Source organism: Pipistrellus kuhlii, unplaced genomic scaffold (genome assembly GCF_014108245.1).
Source record: "Pipistrellus kuhlii isolate mPipKuh1 unplaced genomic scaffold, mPipKuh1.p scaffold_m20_p_25, whole genome shotgun sequence".
Lineage (NCBI taxonomy): Eukaryota > Metazoa > Chordata > Mammalia > Chiroptera > Vespertilionidae > Pipistrellus > Pipistrellus kuhlii.
Genome location: NW_023425524.1, coordinates 5,031,790 through 5,053,393, shown reverse-complemented (window position 1 = coordinate 5,053,393; position 21,604 = coordinate 5,031,790). Strand labels below are relative to the sequence as shown.

Below are 21,604 nucleotides of genomic sequence, written 5' to 3'. Positions count from 1 at the left end.
CAAAGGCACAAGAGGCAGTACAAACGGCAGATGCGGGGAACTTGTGAAACAGGTAAGAAGAGACGTCTCTGAAGGAAATCCTGATCGCAGGCAAAGGACTGGCCACGTGTTTCCTTTGGAAAAGTGCTAAATTGTGCTGCACTCAGACCAAGAATTTTAACTTTAAATGCAGAACCTCCTTGTTAAACCACCTTTTTTAAAAAAAATATGTCTTATTGATTTTTTACAGAGAGGAAGGGAGAGGGATAGAAAGCTAGAAACATCGATGAGAGAGATACATTGATCAGCTGCCTCTTGCACACCCCCTACTGGGGATGTGCCTGCAACCACGGTACATGCCCTTGACTGGAATCGAACCTGGGACCTTTTAATCCGCAGGCCGACGCTCTATGCACTGAGCCAAACTGGTTTCAGCTAAACCATCTTTTACATTTTAATCCTCACCCGAGGATATTTTCCCATTGATTTTAAAGAGAGTGGAAGAGAGAGGGAAAGACAGAGAGAAACAGCAACATGAGAGAAACACATTAACTGGCTGCCTCCTGCATGTGACCTGACCAGGGCCCGGGCTAGGGAGGAACCTGCAACTGAGGTCCGTGCCCTTGACCAGAATAGAACCTTGGACCCTTCAGTCCACAGGAGGACACTCTATCCACTGAGCTGAGCTGGCTGGGGCTCTTTTACATGTTAAATGGAAAGCTTCCTGCACACCCACTCCTGGGGATCAGGCCTGCAACCAGGCCAGGGAATCCAACCAGTGACTTCCTGGTGCACTTGACGGTGCCGATCCCATGGAGCAGCCCTGGCTGGCTAGACAGTCCTGATCTGGCTTTAAACATGGCTAGCCAGAGTGCCAACACTTTCCTGGCTAATCCAAAGTCAATGTCCTTCCCGTACACCTGGGATGTGTGGAGGCAGAAAACGCTTCCTGACGCAGCGAGCATGTCAAACAGTGACACGCATGCAGGAACGAGGCCCCTCCACTGTCACAACTTACAGGACCATGACAGGACAGCCCCTCAAATCCCCCCAACCCTGTGCCATCGGGAAGGAGTCTGAATTTTGCCCAGCCCCCTGGTATTCTGATGGCGAGATGGATGGAAGCGGGCATGTTTGGGAAAGTCAGCTGGGATGTCCCTAGACCAGGTGAGCCCTCGAGTTCATGCATTTGTGTCAGACCACGAGGATCAGTGGAAATGCAAGTGAGCTAATCTACTCTAAGTGCCCATGGCAGCGGCGATATTCGGTGTCAGAGCTCCCGTTGCCCGGTGACAGGCTGCCACGGGCCATTTCCTGGCGCGCTAAAGAACAAGGGCCCGGCAGTTAATATTCCTCGCAGGGCCCCTTTCATAATTTACAACAACTAGATGCTGAGAGGTTATTTAACATTTATGAAGTTAAGATGTAATCAGGAAAACCCTGATTATCTTTACAAATACAAAAGTTAAATTATTCCATCTCTCTCTCTCTCTTTCTCGCTCTCTCTGGTTTCATTTTGTACTTTACAATGGGACGAGTCAATCAGTCCTTTAAAAAAATATTTTTTTAAAAGCGGGAGCAGGAACAATTCTAACAAGAAAAATGATTAATTCAGCTTGATAGTCTCTTGCACTTCAAAACGTTGGTTGCACTTAACATACTGCTTTTAAGAAGTCAGCCTAGCTGAAAACGGTTTGGCTCAGTGGATAGAGCGTCGGGTTGTGGAATGAAAGGTCCTGGGTTCGATTCCGGTCAAGGGCATGTACCTTGGTTGCGGGCACATCCCCAGTAGGGGGTGTGCAAGAGGCAGCTGATCGATGTCTCTCTCTAATCGAAGTTTCTAACTCTCTATCCCTCTCTCTTCCTCGCTGGAAAAAAAAAAAAAATCAATAAAAATATATTTAAAAAACAAGAAAAAAGAAGTCAGCCTATGCTCATTCTCTTTGGTCCAGGTGGGAATAGCATGGTTACATCCTCTTGGGAGTGTGAAAGTGAAACACAATCCATTCCGACTACAAAGGCATCTTACATAGTCTGTGTAATAGCTGCCATCTTGTGCACTCTGCCCTATTTCACAGCATTGCTCTTGGCAGGAAGTACAACGCCTCATTCTCTACAACCCTCACAGTGTCCAGAATCAGGCCTTACCTGTGGGTGGGGCTCAGGAAACATTCTCATGCCAGTGACAATGAATGAATGAATTAATCTATCCAAAGGCAAATGAACTGCATCTATGAAGACTGAGCTACAAGTACAATGACCCTAATGGGTTACTGGTGAACTACTCTTGAACTACTTTGCCCTCGTAGGCACAACATCTACAGCCAAGTTTGTGAGCTTTTGATCAGTATCAGATTGAATGCAGAAAAATAATCATTCACTTCCCGCACTGTTTACACAGATAAACAGTGAGAAAATATAGCACCGTGGTTGTAACCACCAAATTTGGAGTCAGACTTATTGTGACTCGGCTCTGACCACGATGTGACTAACCAAGAAAAATAGCTCATCACATCCACATTGACTTTCCTCCTTAGTAATATAGGGGAGACCATAGGCCACTACAAGATGCACTGAGCATTCACTGAGATATGTGTTAATTTTGTACAAAAATGCCAGTACATATCAGAACTCAATACAACAAGATACATTTAGTAAACTCCCATAGCAGAGGAAACAAAAGCAAAGCAAGCAAGTGGGACCAGAGCAAACTAAAAAGCTTCTGTCCAGTAAAGGAAACCAACACAATGAAAAGATAGACTAGGAAATAGGAGGAAATACATATCAGCTACATACATGATAAGGGTTAAATATCCAAATATAGGAGGAACTCACACAACTCAATAGCAAAACCAGCAACTACAAAAGCAAGCAAGCAAGCAAATAAAAATAATCTAATTTAAAAAATGGATAAAGGACATGAAGAAACCTTAAAAAAAAAAGATACACAAATGGAAGGGTGCAATCTTTCAGTTATTAATAAGGTCTGAGGATCTAATGCATAACCTGGTCACTGTATTTGAAAACACTTGTTCTATGCTAAAAGAGAATTGAAGTGTTCTAATAAAAATATGCAAATATACAAAAATCATTAATATGAGCTCTACATTACTCCTGAAACTCACCACTGCTTGCCAGTGGATTATAAGCAAAGTGAAACACTTGCCAATGTGGAATCACCCCATTAATGCAACTTGGATTCTTAGAAATCCAAATGCCCATTTTCCCTTTAAATGGACAACATCTGATCTAATACACTGCAGCCGGTGATCTAAAAGATCACCAAGTGGCCCAATGTCTACAGAAAGGCCTTACTGGGACTAGCAACCCTTCGATCAAAACTTGATTAATAAAAAACATTTATATTCCTAAGCAATATTAACTGAAATTTCTCAGTAGAAGAACTGTCGCCAGTCTTTTTCTTTAATGAACTCAGAGATACATGTGGAAGGCAAGCACAAGTATTCCAACATCATGCCTTAAGCCTAAATAACTCACCATCTTTACGGAGAAAAAGTGTGTGCTAAGTGCAATGACATTGTTAATTAGAACATGATTAAGGGCTAGCAGAGTTCAAAATACAGACATCACCTTGATAAGTGAGAAAGGCTCATTACTGCATCCAGAGCTTAAATAATTCTGAATGTTTAGATTCTCAAACACCAGGGAGATCCGTTGCCGTTATTCTGAGTAAACCATTTGTATACCAGGAAGTGATTTGCTCCCTCATTTTCTATACATTTTCACCTGTTAAGGCAGTGTGGATCTGCTGGTCTCTCTCTTTTTAAAAAAAAAAATATATTTTATTGATTTTTTATAGAGAGGAAAGGAGAGAGAGAGAGAGCTAGAAACGTCGATGAGAGAGAAACATCGACCAGCTGCCTCTTGCACACCCCCTACTGGGGATGTGCCCGCAACCAATGTACATGCCCTTGACCGGAATCGAATCTGGGACCTTTCAGTTTGAAGACCGATGCTCTACCACTGAGCCAAACCGGCTTCGGCATGGTCTCTTTCATTATCAATGTGTGAGTCCTGACCCAAGGTTCAGAGCTGATGAGAGGAGGGAAGACATGTTTGGGAATAAATAAACCAACCTGGTCTCCATCGTCTACAGATCTGAATAGTAATGGCCAGCATGGACCTAGTGCCTGCGAGATGTTTTGCAATGCTGTCTGGCTGACTTCACAGAACAGCAATGCAGAGTAGCATTTAATCTCTCTTTTTACAGAGAGCAAGCTCAAGATATCTGTAAACTGAAAACCCACATAATTGCTTAGGTTTTTTCTATAGCCAACCAACCACCTTGACTTAGTTCTCTGAGCAATTTACTTGTGTGAGGTCCCTCTGACCATACAGACCAAAAACAAAAAAATATACATAAAAAAAACCTCACCCAGTTAATTTTCCCACTATTTTTACTTTGGACATTCAAAAGAGACTGGTTTATGTTTTTGGAGAATCAGTTTTACTGGGTGTGGTGATTTATAGTCCCTAATCTCTCGGGACCTTTAAAAAAGGTTTAGCTTCCTCAATACCATCTAAGAATTTCTTTTAAAAATATTGTTGATTTTAGAGAAGAAGGGAAAGGGAGAGAGAGACAGAAACATCAATGATGAAAGAGAATCATTGATTGGCTACCTTCTGCACAACCCCCACTGGAGATTGAGCCCACAACCCAGGCTTGTGACCTGACCAGGAATCAAACCGTGACCTACTGGTTCATAGGTCAATGCTCAACCACTGAGCCTCGCCAATTGGGCTATCCAGGAGATTCGTACTCAGTAAATGTGGGGTTGAGTCGCTGTCTTTGCACAAGATTCCAGGTGATTCTTATGCTCATTCAGATTGAGAAACTCCAGGTATGGGTGGCTGGGCCCATTTCTCAGCTCTGCCTAATATGTAATATCTTGTAATGGCAGGAGGCTCTGATCTATACCTACACAACTCCTGACTGTGAGCAAATAAACAGTTCCCAGTCACTACAGATTTGTTTGCTTCCTGTTTAAAATATATATTTGTGGCAATCCAGGAACAGAAAAATATTTTTATTATCCCAATCAAAACCCAGCATGAGGTACTTCCCAGTAAAATCAACCGCAGATTATACACGAGTCAAAATCACCTGCCTGTTTACTGAGTTCGAAATCCTTCTAGGCACCGGGAAAAAAGTGTAATTTAAGATTTTAATCTTTCCATATATTACAGGGCTCCTGTAATGGATTTTGTGCATCTGAAACTAAAAGATTGACAGGTCTGGATATTATAGATTTATTAACCATTGGTTACATGGGCAGAGTTAGTGTGTAAACCTTTTCTGCAATAGCCCCAGGGCTGGGTTAGAATGAGCAATTTCTGCAAAGCTTGTGGTAGACAAGAGTTAAGATTCTATTAAAGAAGCAAAAGTTGTATTATATGTCACGATGATCCTTTTCTAAATGGAAACATTTTTCATTAAACGCCGATATAGGATGTTGAACTCAAACAAAAAAATGGCAAAATACTGGGAAATATGAAAGAATTCTTAAACATGGACTAACCCACTCCTGCTGTTTTATCGTCATGAAAATGGAGGCCTTGGGACCTAGCAAATGTTGGAGCAAATACATTTTTAAAAAGAGAGTAATTAAAGGCAAAAATAATTATTTGAAAACCACTGCCACTACCTAGAATATTTCAAACCAGATAATGTCAATGATATACATTACCTCATTTAGTCTTTATAAGGACCCTATACATGCAGGAACTGCCATTTCTCATTTCATAGATGGGGTGACATCAAGTCAGAGAGAAAAAAATTCGGGTTTGAGGTGGCATTGCTCGGATCTGAATCCTCATTTTCTCATTCACCCCACTTTGGGTGTCTTAAAAGGTTTCTAAAATCCTTACAAAGTATGAAGTCTTCAGATGATCAATGGCCACTTATGTGGGTGATGATGTGAAAAGCGCAGGTGCCTTGGTGAGCCAGGGACCTGCCTGGTCACATGGCTCTCAGAGTCTGGCTGGTAGAGAACCCAGGTCTGAGTGTGAGAACCCGCCAGCCAATAGGGTGGACCTGGTGTCAGACAGGCTCTGTTTGGCCTCGTTTTCTGTGGCATGAAAACACGATGAACTACTAAAATGCCAAGGAGCAATATGCCGAAGGTGGCAAGACAGTGCTGCTATTCTGAGAAAGCAGAAATCAGTGCATTGATATACGTGTGAAGCAGCAGACATTTTTTAGGCTCTGGTACTTGAAATAAAGTGTTGCTTTGATAGACTAACATATATCTGTGTATTTATATGTCTGTATCTACACACCTAAACCTATTATCTATCTACATGTAGGTATTCATATTTAACTTACGCATGCATAACTGCAAAAGTGTAGCTTGGATTATTTTGTTTATAATACTCAGGAAACATGATTTCCTTCTGATTTACTAAATTTACATACATAAAATCTTTATTGCAATTAATGTCCTCTAAATTGCATGCACACATGCGCCAACACACACACAGTATTTATTATATTTATTTATTTACCTGGTGGGGTCCAAGCTATGAATATGGAGTAAGGCCCTATCACGGTGATATTGTGTGGAGGCGGGATTTCCTCTGGCGTCAGGAGAGGTGTTTGTACAAGGTACTCATCACTCACATTACTGCCACCTCCAGTGGTGGCTTCCAGCTTGTAACTGTATCTAAATCAGAAAACAAAAAATGTTGCAAGGCAATGCATGCACAAGAGATCTGAATGAATGAAGGTCGCTGGTTTTTCTACCCACGCTGAGTCCTAAATTTGCAGCATCTGCAAACTCCTTGTTCCCTGTCCAGAAACTGTGCCATCGACTAGGTAGTTGATCTAGCATGGGCAGGATTGCCTGCAGATAATCACTATTTCTGTCCCTCCCCAGTTTATTTTAAATTAATATATTTTTATTGACTTCAGAGAGGAAGGGAGAGAGAATCATCAATGATGGGAAAGAATCATTGATTGGCTGCCTCCTGCACATCCCACATTGGGGATCAAGCCTGCAACCTGGGCATGCACCCTGACCTGGAATGGACCTGTGTCCTCCAGGTTCATAGGTTGATGCTCAACCACTGAGCCACTTTATTTTTGACCCTCTAGCAACCCATTGCTTTTCTTCAAGACTCCAGGAGCACCTTGGAGTGTGCTAGTACACTGTAAAGGATACCAATTAATCTTCCCCATTTTTAAATGGGTTAGAGTTCAGGGAAATATGTTTAGAGGAAGATGTTTCTAAATTGATCTGCCATTCTCTACAATAAAACTAAATTGATCTTTATTCTCTGCAATGAAACATCTGTTGATCTAAAATATATCTTGTCTCTGCTGAGAAATGAATTGCAAATAGGTGGATTTCTCCACTAAAACCACTCAGGTCTATAGATAGTGTAGCAAGCAGAGAAAACATTGTACCAGAAGAAAAGGTAGTTGACGCAAAACAAAACTCTTTAAATTTCTTTTAGTGCTAGTTTAGGAATGCATGTCTTTGAAGATATGATTATTTTTAAGGTTTAATACTTTGTGTGTGTGTTTTTTTTTTAATATACTTAAAAAATGCTCATGCTTTCGAGTCATCCAGAAGAAGTATCTTGAAGACTAACAATGAATGAGCTCTTGGATCATTGACATCTGAAATGGATTCAATGATCTCATCAGGTATTCAATGGCTAATGAATGAGGAGATTAACGAATTAATTAAATATTGTTTCAGCGGGAGATACACTCTTTTCAACCCTAAAAAACAAAAAACAAAAAAAAACCTAAAAATCTAACTGCTTGATTGGCAAAGTTTACTCTTTGTTTACCTGCTGTTGGGCGCCAGGTTTTGGTCGGTAAAATGCTGGTCCTCCCTGCCTCCCAGGAAAACCGATGTCCCATTACGGATCAGCTGATACTGAGAAATGAGGCCATTGGGCCTTTCCGGCGGGCTCCAGTATAATTCCACGGCTGTGGAATTGATGATAATGTGTCGAGGTGTCGCCCACACGCCTGGCAAAAAAAAAAAAATAATAATAATAATAATAAAATAACACAAGGAGGTTTCAGTGTTAGGATACAACACACACCTCATCAATGTCATAGCATATTCAGAAGCTCTTATCTGTTGTTAAACAAATCTCATAGCGAACGAGAAGATATTTTTACTTTGCAAGGGAAATGCGTAATTGAGAGCATATCTATATCTATATCTATCTATATTTTTAAAATTATATTATATTGATTTTTTTTATAGAGAGGAAGAGAGAGGGATAGAGAGTCAGAAACATCAATGAGAGAGAAACATCGATCAGCTGCCTCCTGCACACCCCCTTCTAGGGATGTGCCCGCAACCAAGGTATATGCCTTTGAACGGAATTGAACCTGGGACCTTTCAGTCTGCAGGATGACACTCTATCCATTGAGCCAAATCAGTTTTGGCCATCAATCTATATTTTTATTGCTTTATTTTATTTTTGAATTGCCCTTAAGAAGTGAATGTCATCCAAGTAGGGACGGGAAATTTCTCTGACGTGGCTGCTACTCTGAATGTGCTGGTGATCAAGACCTGAGGGAATAGGTGAAAGCAACATAGCCTAGTATTTACCTGAATTACCCACATCACCAAATAAGCTTCCTTTCTCTTTGCCTCTTTGACACGTGCTGTTGCTTTTACTCCTTTCTCTCGGCCACTCCTTCCACCCCCCACAGGCTCTGTTTCCCCTACTGGACCTCCAAGTGGCTTAGTCCTCAGAGACACAGGTCATCCATCACCTTACCTCTTCCCTCCCTTCTTCTTCTTTTCACTCCTCTTTCCCAAAACTCACTTTCTACGTGATCTCCACACAGTCTCGGTTTTCTGGATCATCTGCATGCGGAACACGCTCAAGTGCCAATCACGAGACTGAAACTCTCTCCCCAGCGTCAGCCTCATGAATCTAACTGTCTACTTGACACCTCCATTTGGATGACTAATTATATATAGAAAACTTCAGACATCCAAAATGGAACTCCGGGTTTTCCTGTCTACAATAGATGTTGTCCATCTATTGGGCCAAAAAAGTTATTCTAGAGGCTTTCACTTGTCGCACCCTCAAATGCAATCTATCATCAAGTCTTGCAAGTTCTACCCTGAAGGCATATTGTTCTCTATATTTTACTGCCAAATTTAATTTTAATATTTATAAAAGTGCATTATCCTTCTTTCTCTGTATATATATATATGCATCTCAATGCAATCTTTTTTAAATAGTAGATTTTTATTGATTTCAAGAGTAAAGGAAAGAGAGATACCCTGTTTCCCTGAAAATAAGACAGTGTCTTATATTAACTTTTTTTTCTCCCAAAGTTGCACTAGGTCTTATTTTCAGGGGATGTCTTATCTTTCCATGCGCTAGGTCTTATTTTCGAAGGATGTCTTATTTTCAGGGAAACACGGTAGAAATATCAATAATGACAATAAGGAGAGAGAATCATTGATCGGCTTCCTCCTGCATAACCCCCACTGAAGATTGAGCCCATAACCCCCACATGTAGCCTGACTGAGAGTTGAACCAGAACTGGTTCATAGGTCAATACTCAACCACTGAGCCATGCCAGTCAGGCTAATGCAATCTTTATTAAAAAAAAAAATCTAACCCTTTTAAAATGCTTCAGATAATTTCAACTCCTCATGCTAGTCCGAGTGGCCCTACCTTTTTCTGGCTCTGGCCTACCAGCCACTCTTCTCTCCATCCACAAAAGACTCCTTTCTCCTCGGAATGTTTCAAGTTCTTTCTCATCTCTGGGCTTCTGCACTTCCACTCCCTCTGCCTGGAACACTTTGCTCATGACACCGTGATATTTTTGCATTTGAACTTCACAGTTCAACAATGTGTATAACTACCCCCTTGTCAGGGAGGCCTTAATGAAGCCCCCTTCCCTATCTCTAACTTGAATCCTATAAAATGATCCCTACCTAGTTCCTCTATATCATAGGTCCATTTATGTTTCCCTCTTAACACTCCTAGCATCATATTCCTCCTCTTTCTTGACTGTTATCATTATCTTCATGTTGTTATGACTGTACAGTTTCCTTCTTTCCACTGTGTCAGTCCAGTTTGCTCTGTGGGTCTTCCCTGTGTTATATGCCAGTCTTCGTAGATAGGACAATGCCTAGTAAATGCTGAATGAACACATTAGTTGGAAACACTCCCCTGTAAATTGCTATGCTAAGCATTCCAGGCAGTCCCAGCAGTAACAAGAATGACTAAGACGTGGCTCATTCCTTTAAGGAGTCTACCATTCTGTTTAAAGGATAAAATATGTGCACAAATAACCATCATTCCAGGTCAAACATTCGAGGACTCTCACAGATGTACACACATCCTGGTGGGGAACCTAATGACAAGGAAGTTCAATCCCACCACTTCATGTTGTCACTTAGGTATGTTCTGAAGGGACATTGTCACCCTCTTCTTCAGCTTTAAAAAACTCAGTTCGACATTAGGTTCCTTTAATGAGTAGTTTTTGCTTGATTGTCTCTCCTGTGTAAGTTATTCAGTTACTGGTAAGATCCTGAAACTTTTTACCGTATTTTCCGGTGTATAAGACGACCCCTAATTTTACAGTTAAAACATAGGTTTAGGCCTATATTCGCTGTATAAGACTACCCCCCACTTCAAAGAAAAGACTTACTTTGCCGTCAAGATCTGCAGGTAATTTTTGTGCAATTTTGGTCTTTTGCCCCCGATTTTCGGTTGACTTTTTTTCATTTCAAAGATCGTCTTATACGCCAGAAAATATGGGTAAAGAAAAAATTTTTCAGGAAATTAAATGCTATTTATTTAGCAGCATCCCAAAAAAATTTCAGGAAATTCAATGCAATTTAGAATGATTTCAAAATGGCTCAGACTTGCTGATTGTCTAAGGACCAACTTGTTCCTGAGAAGGAAGCAGTTCATTTTGTTCTGAAAGCTTGCTCTACCTTAGATACTTGGACAAACCCACAAATCATACTGCATGTTCTTTTTTCTGAGTTTCTCTTCCAATGGCAGCCAGATGACTCAACCAACTAATTAGAGTTCTGACTTTAACATGATATTAATTTGCTGATTTAAGAGAAAGTACGAAAACTCATTCATAATCTTCTTCTCACAGTCAAGTCTTAGTCACCTTGAAGGGATATACTAAAAACCAGCAAGATATGGAAAATAATATTTCTTAGCTTCCAGCTTAACCCAGTCAATACAGCCTGTGGCTATGGAGTAGTTAATGAAATAAAATGAAGCAAAATTTTGGGGTTGTGTCATGTTCTAGTAAAAGTTGAGTTTCATGTTTGTACAAACTCTGCTCATGTTGGCAACAACCCTGTGTCCACTGGATTGGTTTGTAAGAGGAACATGAAATATGCAAAATCAAGAGCTATGTTTTTATTATACTTCTATAATGATATGGAGATAGTGTTATCTTGGCAACTGCAAGGAATCGTTGATAGAGTGAGACCACCTTTGGTGAGATGTCTTAATGAGTCCAAGATGGAGAATCTGTCCCTCTCAGAGCCTGAGGTGGCAGCAGAAAACCTATCCTATATAATAGAAGGGCTAAAATAAGGCAGCTTGAGGGAAGAAAATCATGGGAATCAGAGAAATTGTCTTGAGTGGGTAAGCTGGCTGAGAGAACAAGAGTAAAATTCCAGAAGGAAATCTCAGTGGGTCCTTTGACATCATAACTACCAAAAAAGGATTCCTTTGAAAATCATTTTGAGTGCCATGTGATATTACCCACTCTCATGTCCCTAAACATCTTCATTCCAATAAGAAAAATCTCAGTATTTATTGTGGGTTGGGTTTTCTTTTTTCTTTTTCTTTTTTTCTGGAAGAAGGTGAAGGAAACCAGTTTTCTATTAGATGATGTCAGGAAGGAATTGACATCCAGACTATGTACTATTTGTTAATTTATTGATCTGGCATTCTACCCAATGTTGTGTCATTTTCAGTGTTGGGCCATTCTAAAAAGAAAGCAGCAATCCACATTCACCCCACTATTTGACTAAAGGAATTTTCTATGAGGGCAGAATTGTAGAGAATTATGTCCAAATGATCAATGAGGTCATGATATACATTCACTTTTCTTCTTCTTTTTTTGTTTGAAAATGAGAGAGAAATCAGAGGAGCTGAGGGTGGCTCTGAATAAACACTTCCTTTATTTCTCTCCATATCCACTTAGGACACTCAAACGTGAGACCTTCAATCTATGTCTAATGCACGCAAATGGGCATTTTATAATGGTGTTTGGGTTATTAATTTAAGATGATGTGTTTGTTTCCACTTTATAGTACAACAGCAGAACTTAATGCTGCTGGTGATTGCTTTACCTACAACTCCCCAGTTAAACACACAGACTACTTTCATTTCACATACAAGTCATTCGCAAATGGCACTTATGCAGCCAGAAAATGGATTCTAAATCCATTGTTTCTCCTGTGCAGGAAAGCCCATTTCGTTTATTACTCCTTTGCACAGCTATTTGTGTTCAAGGAAAGGTGCATAAAGTTAAAGAAAAAGGAAATCAAGGATAGCATTTCTCAGCTCACACTCCCCTGCGTTGTTGAAAGCTATAATTTTTAAGTCATGAAATCTGAGTTCTTTCAAAAGAACTGCTGTCGGGTGGGTGGGGAAACAGACACTTATCCTCTAAGAATTTAAATGTATGGATTTCATGAGTAAACCGGAAGAAGAGACCCTGTTATTTCATCAGGCTTGAGTTTCAGCCAAAAGTGGCTGGTAGATCCTTCAGAAATTATCCATTACCATCAAAGTATCCATTTGATAGTTTACCTTTCCAAAAAATCCACTGCTGGTTTCTTCCTTTCAAAGGAACACTAAGCTTTTTGACATGAAGCATTCTTTATATAGAAAACATCATTAGTGAATTCCTGGTGAGGAGCCATATGTCCCTACGTGGAATTTTCCATTTTATTCCCCATTTACTGGTAGGAAGTTCAGGTCTAATATTCTGAGGTACAACCACCCCTTTCATTAGCAGAGTAATGGACAGGACTCTATGATGGTAGTTAACATTATACTTCTGTTAAGAAATTCATGCCTCTATTTCCCCACATGCAGGACAAGCAGATAATAAAGTTTAAAAATAATTATTTGATCACTAGCTCAAGCTTTCTAGCATGTTTTTCTCTTAAAAGTAAATGATGACACCCACCCCAGTCCTCAGATGACATCCACCCCAGTCCTCAGTCCCCAGGGAGCCATTATTATCAGATGGGTGTATATGCTCCCAGAATTTGTCTATGCATTTATCTATAGAAATAAATATTATTTTCTATGTGTGCTTCTTGTACATAAAATATATTGAGGTAATTCTATAACTTATTTATATGTGCAGATCTTTTCATTTAAACTTTTAAAAATGATTATTTTAGAGAGGGAGAAAGGAAGAAGGATAGAGATAGAAATATTGATGAGATGGAAACATCAATTGGCTGCCTCCTCATGCCCCCTACTGGGGATCAAGCCCACAACCCCCTGACTGGGAATCAAACTAGTTCATGGGGCTGATAAAGCTACACTCGCCAGGCTTATCTCATTCTTTTAAACTGATGCATACAATTCCACAATGTGAATATACCTGGCTTTATTTAGCAACTTCCTTACTCACAGACATTTAAATTGCTTCTAATCCTTTGCATTAGACACATTACGGTTCAATACACACCCTGGTTCAGGCCTCCTTGGGAAGTTGTGGAAAGTCATTTTCTGGCATAGATCATTAAAATAAAACTGCTATGTCACAGGGCATTAACGTTCCAAAATGAACAGATTTTGTTCATTTGCCTTCTAAAGTGACGGAGGTCCCACTTTACATTCCCTCAAGCCATGTTTGTACATTTCTTCCACTGTTCACTTGTCAACATCCTTATTCCTCGTGGTCCATCTCAGACATCAACCAACTGCTCCGTGAAATCTCCCTGGGTAACCGGATGGGTTGTCATCACCCCCTCCTCATTCACCTGAACATCCTATTCACCTGTTCTTTTGGAACATCCCCTCTTGGATTCTCCCTCTTCCTATAGGTTTGGGTACCTGTCCTACACACTTTTATCTGATTGCAAGGTCTAGAGGGCAGTGGGTATTTTAGCCAATGTCAGCAGGAAGCACGGTGCTTATTCTCTTAGGAACTCCAGAAATATCTTACTTTTGATTTTTGGAGTAATTCCATATCCAAGTCTAGAATAATCACAACTTGTATGTAACACTAAATCAAAAAGGTTTAAAGAATGGAAAGTAGAATTAACTTGGAAGGCTTATAGTTGACCCAAACTTGAAGAATGGAGACCCAGAATATTATTTTCTTTCTTACCTACTGACTCTACACCGTCTTCCGTTTGTTATAAAAGAGTTCAGAGAGTTTACTTAGAATTGCCACAGGAAAACATCTCCTCCCAAACCGTGGGTATTTTTAATTACCTCGAGGCGCTGCCTGTGGTGTCTGACCTAGAAAAGGCTTGCTGGAAGCACACCCGGCAGATGTACAAGCTGTAAGAGTGAAGCTGTAGCTGGTATACGGCTGGAGACCTAGAAAGAGCAAACAAGAAATCAAGTTCATCTGGAGAGGATTATTTATTATCCACGAGGCACCAGAAGTGACATGCAGAGCTGCCGAGACCGTATCCAATTTTTTTTTTTTAAGAGCAGAAAACACCCTTTAAGGAAGTTGGGAGCTTCATAAGCAGCTCAGTATTAATAGAAACTTCATTAATCACTCATGAAATAAGAAACTCTCCGCCTTCGAAGAGATATATTCGTGGAATCTAGCCATCCACCTTTCTCCTGATTCCTCTGTACTGCAGGCCATTGGTGAGGCCGCCCTGCCTATGAGGCAGGAGCCCTCTTTCTCTCCAGGAGCCCACCCCATGCTTAGAGAGCTCCAGGGTTCTTGTTTTGTTTAAAAGTCCTTCCTTTAGACTGTGGCGAACTCTTTCCATCACTTCCAGCCCTAGGGATGGGCAGAACAAATCTAATTTCTTTTCCACATGACAGCACTTCAAATATTTGTGGACAGTTCTCAAATGCCCCCTGAGTCGCCTCTTGTCTGGGCTAACCATACCAGTTTTCTACAGCTGCTTCATACACAAATAGGGGCGGGGGGAAAAAAATAAAAAAAAGAATGCTAGATTCAATGTTCTTTTTAGCCCCGAGCCATATTCAGCTGATGTTAACACCAACTAACCCTCCTTTTTAAAGCTTTGTACTTCTCCACCATGAGATAGCTGACCATCTCACTTACTGCTGTAGTGCTTTGGGGGGATGCTCGTTTTGTCTTTACACATAGATTAAACATAATTTGATGAGGAGACAGTGCTTATTATTATTATTATGTATTTAGAATAATACAGTGCAGCAGAAGCTCAACAAGAAGACCCCAGGGAGAAAAATGACAATCCTTTTACAATACACGTTCTATGTTGTTAGACTTGATCACTTCCTGGCTGGTGACCTTGGAAAGTAATTTGGCTTTTCTTTACCTTGAACTACTGATCCATAAAATGGGATATCTGCCTGGTAGCATGTAGCTCCTAAGACTGTTGAGAAGGTGAAATGGGTTACTCCAACAACACTTTATGCTGGCAGAAGCAGCCTTAAGACGCAGAAGCACTCAACAAGACGTATACTGAGTCTAATCTTGACTGTTTTGATTGTTGGGAAAACTCCAAACTTTGCCAAAACTTATTTGTTTTAATAGACTTAGTTTGTACGTCAATGGGGCTTAGTTGTAACAGGCATCAGATGATTACCACTTTCACATGAACTCTGAATGATATTTTCACATACTATGTCCTTTGCATGGGGTGCCTCTTCCTCCAGAGACATCCATGTGTCATTCTAACTTCACACAAACATGTTCAAATGCTTCATCTTTAAAGATTTTGACCCTCGACACCCAACGCTTTTTACCAAATTACTATCTTCCTTCCTAGCCTTCGGTATTATGCTATTTTGTTATATGTCTGTTTATTTGCTGTTTGTCTGCCCCTCTATAAGCTCTGAAAGAACAAGGACACTGGTTAACCCACCATTGTCCCCTCCTAAGAGCGACCAGCACAATGCAGGCGCTCGCTATAGGAATGAGACCACTGACTAACTGGTTCACTGAGGTTCAGAGCGTGGTCCAGAATCTCTGCTAAAGCAAGGATGTGCCGTAGCTGGCACTGCTCCAGGAATCAGCATCCACGCCCTTCACATTTCCTTATCAGCTCAGGGGAAAGATGCAGATACTTATTTGACTGCAATCTTCCATCTGGTGGTGATGGAGGATTTGGACAATTTTGATATTTAGCTGATTTGCAGATAAGGAATGTGATGAAAGATCCAAGTCATACCCAAGCCATGATGTTTGATAAAAGCTGATGGGGAAATGCGAGAGATGATAAGACACAGGGGTCCAAAAAGAAATGGAAGGAAACATCTGAGAAGGAAGGTCAGAGACTGCAGGGGCAAGAGCCGAGTTTGCCTGGTGATGTCCCCCGGGTGCTGCCTTCACTGACTCTTGTCACACCATTTCATCTGAGTAGCTTACTCCTCACTTAGAATGGAAGCAGTTTGAGAGTAGGGATGGTATTCTGAGGTTTTTTAAAAAATAATTTCTTCCTAATAGTGCCTATTTTAGATGTTCATTGTTCATGAAATATTGTTTAAAGAAGACAAGCATACAAAAGTGCCCCATCACGTGTGGGCTATGAGGGCACGATAGTGTAGACTTGCTTATTTGGGCTACAGACCAATGGATAGAAGGTGATCTCTGAATGTATAACTCCCCACATTCCATTGTTAGGTCCTGCATTTGTCATATCGCTAGAGGACTGGATGACTAATAGATTTGGTTCAAATACCACTGCCATCAGTCGGAGATGATTTCCATGAATGAGACGACCTTCTATATGGATGCCTCCGTACAACTCAATAAAACCAACCACATTTCAGTGGGAATTTGCTGCCATTTTTAGTAAGTCTCTATTGGTAGCCCTTAAAATGAGATATGCATGAAGTATCAGCAAACAGGCAATGCAAAGGGCACACCGACTGAAAAGCACTCGTGAATTGATCAGGGTGAGAAGACGGAAATAAAGAGAGATCTCCAAGGAGCCGCTTTAGACTGTAACTTAATCCTCAAGTCGAAGAGCCGGAGAAAAGAAAACATCACTCAAGCGCTCAGCACTGAATCAAAAGGGGAGGAAGCAGCCGTTGAAGTGAAAGGCAAATGCATGGAGAGGAGCCAGGCATTTAACACTGCAGCTTGGTGATTACTATCTCTGCAAATTACACAGATTTCTCCACAGGGAACCATGTGCTTTAGTTTTTAAAGGAAAGAGGCATAAAAAAAGCCACACTCATTTCAAATACACTTCCAAGGAACGTTACCTTTAAGAGTAAATGCGTGTTGAAATGGGATACAGACCAATTTGAGAGAAGGTGTTCTCTCTTACATATCACAAAAACTCTGCCTGTGGATCATAAAGATATGATTTGGGAAACAAAACCCAGGCCCGTGGAAGTTACATGTGATGTACTCTCTAAGGAACAGCTTGTTTCTAAGGTTTAATCTCCAGATGAACTGCCAGGAAAAGGCATTTTGTCTGTTCTAATTTTGGACAGCCAGCGCTACTTCGTAGCGTGCATCCAGGTATGCTGCGGTGACACCTGTCACATTCTAAAGAACGACCTAATAGCCCTGAAGACTATGAGATGCCACAGGTGCCTCTGTCACCTTGGTTACTGAGAGGCCTGGGCAGTTCTGGAAAGTTTTTGTTGGGCGGTCATCAGTATTGTACACCTCGTGGATAAATGCCCTGCCTTAGCACCTCCTTGTTTATGGGTTGATGCTCAACCACTGAGCAACACTAGCCATGCCTATCTTTATATTTTTACTAATTTCTACAGGAAGGGAGAAGGAGAGAAAGATAGAAACATCAATGATGAGAAAGAATCATTGATCAGCTGCCTCCTGCATGCCCACAACTGTGGATTGTCCCAACTCTGGCTTATGCCCTGACTAGGAATTGAACAGGAAACATTACCTCCTGATTCAAGGATCAATGCTCTGATATGAAGCCACAGCAGCTGGACTTGAAATGCTTAATGATTTCTGAACAAGGGACCCCTCATTTCATTATTCCCTGGGCCTTGCATATTATGAGGCCCACCCTGCCTGAGGTTTAGATGCGCTTGATGGTCTCACTTTTATATCTAATAAAGATGAAACACAGGCATTCAGATGCTAGTTTGCTACTCAATATTTATTCCCTTTGACAAAGATTTTGACACTTCATGTGTGTTAAGCGGTGTGACAGGTACCCATCCCAGCCCGGTGAGACAAGGTCAGACGGGAAGCTATCTTCTCTCTCCTTAAGCAGCTTTATCCACTCGCTGAGGAGCAGGAACCAGAGAAAAGGATATGGCAACCAAGTCTAACAAACGCCATGACAGCAGAATGTAGGACAGACACTATGGAGGCATAGGGACTTATCCAAATGTAAAATCTCACTGTACAGAATGTCCCCATTGTGTGACATGGCTGGTCAAACTATGTTCTCTCTTCCCCCAAAGCGATGTGCAGGGAATCTGTCTGCCCGTGTTCAGGTCATTTCTGCTCTACTAGTAAGGAGCACTACGCATGCTCTTTCAGCACAGGAAGCTTTCATGAGCTTCCTATAGGATGCCAGCAGAAGGCAGACACCCCTGCTTGCTAACTTCTTGCTGGCGTGTCTTCCCTTTTAAATGAAATGCAATGCGGAGCAACTTTTAATGAATTTCTTAAAGAAAACGCTTCCCCTAGAGTTAAGAGACACATAAGCCTTATCCTGTCTGCCGCAAAAGAGGACAAGATTAATTCATTTTGTCCTCCGTTGGCCCTAATTATTTCCTTAATCCCCTTTCCCTGAGTCCACCCCGATGCTGATGTGAGGAGGGCGCCCCCTCTCTAAAAAGTGGAGGTAACCCAGAATGAAACAATGCCGCCGTCGCTGACATCTCGATCTCTCGGTGCTGGCCGGTGGCCGTGTTCGGTAGCCGGCGATATGAAGAGGCCGGTTATTGACAAGCTGCCATGTGCTGTTTGCATTAGCGAATATGAGAAGATGATGGCGCGGCTCCCTCGTTCCCCGCGGAGTCCAGCTCAGTGAGATAGCGGCCAACGGGCCCGGTTTACTTAGAGCATTGATAACACCTCTAAATAATTAACTGAGGACTTCCTGTCTCCAATTACTTAATGCTTTTTTTAACATCTTGAGAGGATTATGAGCAATTTATGGATCGCACGTGAGGAGTGCACTCGCCCGCTATTCCCACAAAGCATTTAAGGGATCATGTTTCCAAAGCTCGGTGGTAATTAAAAATAAGCACGGAGACAATAGGGCTGGGGCACAGAGCTCACTCCCCTGCCGTCCCTTCACAGGACCTAGATTTCAGGCTACAGGATCACAACTTCATCCATGATGCACTGCTATCCGGGGAATGCCGAGGTTTGGGGAAACGATGAGAAAATGAAAGCATTCATCCCCAGGCGTCCAGGCAGCTCTTCCTCAAACCTCTGAGATGAACTGTGAAATCCACTTGCTTCTTTGAGTTCATTCTGTGACCTCCATAAAGCAGTCACTCATAGAAAACGCTTCTGTGTTCAAGGAGGCTGGTCCGCTGTCCATGGTGCTGAATTCATAGATCTCATGCCTACCTAGCACCATTCCTGTCCTCTAGGGCTACACCCATGGTGGCTATGAACTTGGACAGGTTTTTCTGAATGTGGTTTATTTGCTCTTTCAACAGAGAACTCTCTATTTAGGGCTGTATGCCCCTTCCCTCCAAGCGATGTGTTCTCCAAATTGATCTAAAATAGCACAAATGGACCAAACGGAAGACCTGGTGGATGAAGCTCTCCTACAGCTTACATTCCAGAGGGAAGAGACATAAAAAGACAAAGAGAAAACCAACGAACATATCAGGCAGTGACAAGTTGATGACAAAAATGAAACGCAGGCCGAAACCGGTTTGGCTCAGTGGATAGAGTGTCGGCCTGCGGGCTCAAGGGTCCCAGGTTCGATTCTGGTAGTCGGGGGGCATGTGCCTTGGTTGCGGGCACATCCCCAGTGGGGGTGTGCAGGAGGCAGCTGATGGATGTTTCTCTCTCATTGATGTTTCTGGCTCTCTCTCTCCCTTCCTCTCTGTAAAAATTTATTAAAATATATTAAAAATAAAATGAAACACAAGTGATGTGGTGGAGTGTTAGGGGAGACGCAGCTAGACTGGGGACCTCAGAAAAGCCTTCTCTCCTACAGAAGTGACATTGAAGCTCAAACATGTTCATTATTATTATAATCACTACCAGTAATTATCTAACATTATACCGTTATACCGCACTGTTATTATACTATCAAAGCTAATTATAAACTGTTATAATAAACAATAAAAATAATGCACTTATTAATTGATGTTAATAATTACAAGTTGTCACAACCAGTCAACTGTCAACTATTCTGTGTATTAATTACTGACTTGGTAGATAAATGTTGGCCTCTTGCTGATTTCCCCTCCCCTCTTGTGCTTTCAATACTTTCTTGGCTACCTTAGTCCCATTACCTGTGAGTGTGTCCTTGGGGAATGAAAATGTATTTTTCTGTCTGTCTGGGGGAGGGGGGAGTGAAAAGTGAACACTGATGCAAAAACCCTACGCATAATGTATATCAAAGCCAAAGAGAAATTGTTTCTGAAGGGATCTGCTGTTGTGGCTTATTGCTGCCAGTGTGGCTCCTCCTATTAGTGTGGGTAAGCGGGATCTGACCATATGTCAAGAGAGCTTGTCCTTTTGGAGTGACCTCATCTGTCACGCACACACCCCTGGGATGCTCGGCCCCCCAACCACAAGGACAGACGCTTCCGGTAGGTTTTTACCTGTGACCGTATGTTCCCTCCGGTCGGTGGTATCCGTGTGGATGAGCCCTTTCCCAACCTGCCAGAGCTGGTACTCCTTAACGATGCCATTTGGCTCCTCGGGGGCGTCCCAGCTCAAGTGCAAGGCGTCAGCCCTGGGGGCTGTGACCCTCGGAGGCAGGACGCTCTGCGGGACTCCTTGGGGGGTAGTGACAGCCACCTGAGACACGGATCAAACAGCCTTTATCACAGGGTTGCACTAGGTGTTCCCACCCATAAGAATGTCCCTTTTATTTTAAATACATGTATGTTTTTTATTCATTTCAGAGAGAAAGGGAAAAGGAGAGAGATGAAACATCAATGAGGAGAGACAATCAGTGATTGGCTGCCTCCTGCACACCTCACATCCTGGATCCAGCCCACAATCCAGGCATGTGCCCTGACCAGGAATGGAACCGTGACCTCCTGGCTCATAGGTCGATGCTCAACCACTGAGCCACACCGGCCAGGCTGTTTTAAAATGTTGTCGACTGGCCTGGCACATCATGAGCAGGGGCTTGGAGAAGGGCCCCCTCTTTCTTTGATTCCTTCTCTTTCATCCTATCAAAACAATAAAATCCAACCTTGAATGCATTCCATAGGTCTCTGGCTACCATTTATCACTACCAGACTCAACAGCCATTCTGACGGCAGAGAGCAGCCCTCCATTTAAACAAGT

General features: G+C 41.8%; 1 protein-coding gene across 1 annotated transcript in view; it reads right to left on the bottom strand.

Annotated features, from left to right (window-relative positions):
* The window catches only part of USH2A (usherin), a 397,013-nt gene that overhangs the window by 65,174 nt on the left and 310,235 nt on the right, over nucleotides 1-21,604 (bottom strand). The window contains exons 54-57 of the mRNA XM_036453544.2: nucleotides 20,908-21,106; nucleotides 14,434-14,541; nucleotides 7,798-7,981; nucleotides 6,505-6,662 (exon numbers count right to left, since the gene is read on the bottom strand). Coding sequence (XP_036309437.1) covers nucleotides 6,505-6,662; nucleotides 7,798-7,981; nucleotides 14,434-14,541; nucleotides 20,908-21,106 — 649 coding nt within the window. The remainder of the gene's footprint in view (nucleotides 1-6,504; nucleotides 6,663-7,797; nucleotides 7,982-14,433; nucleotides 14,542-20,907; nucleotides 21,107-21,604) is intronic.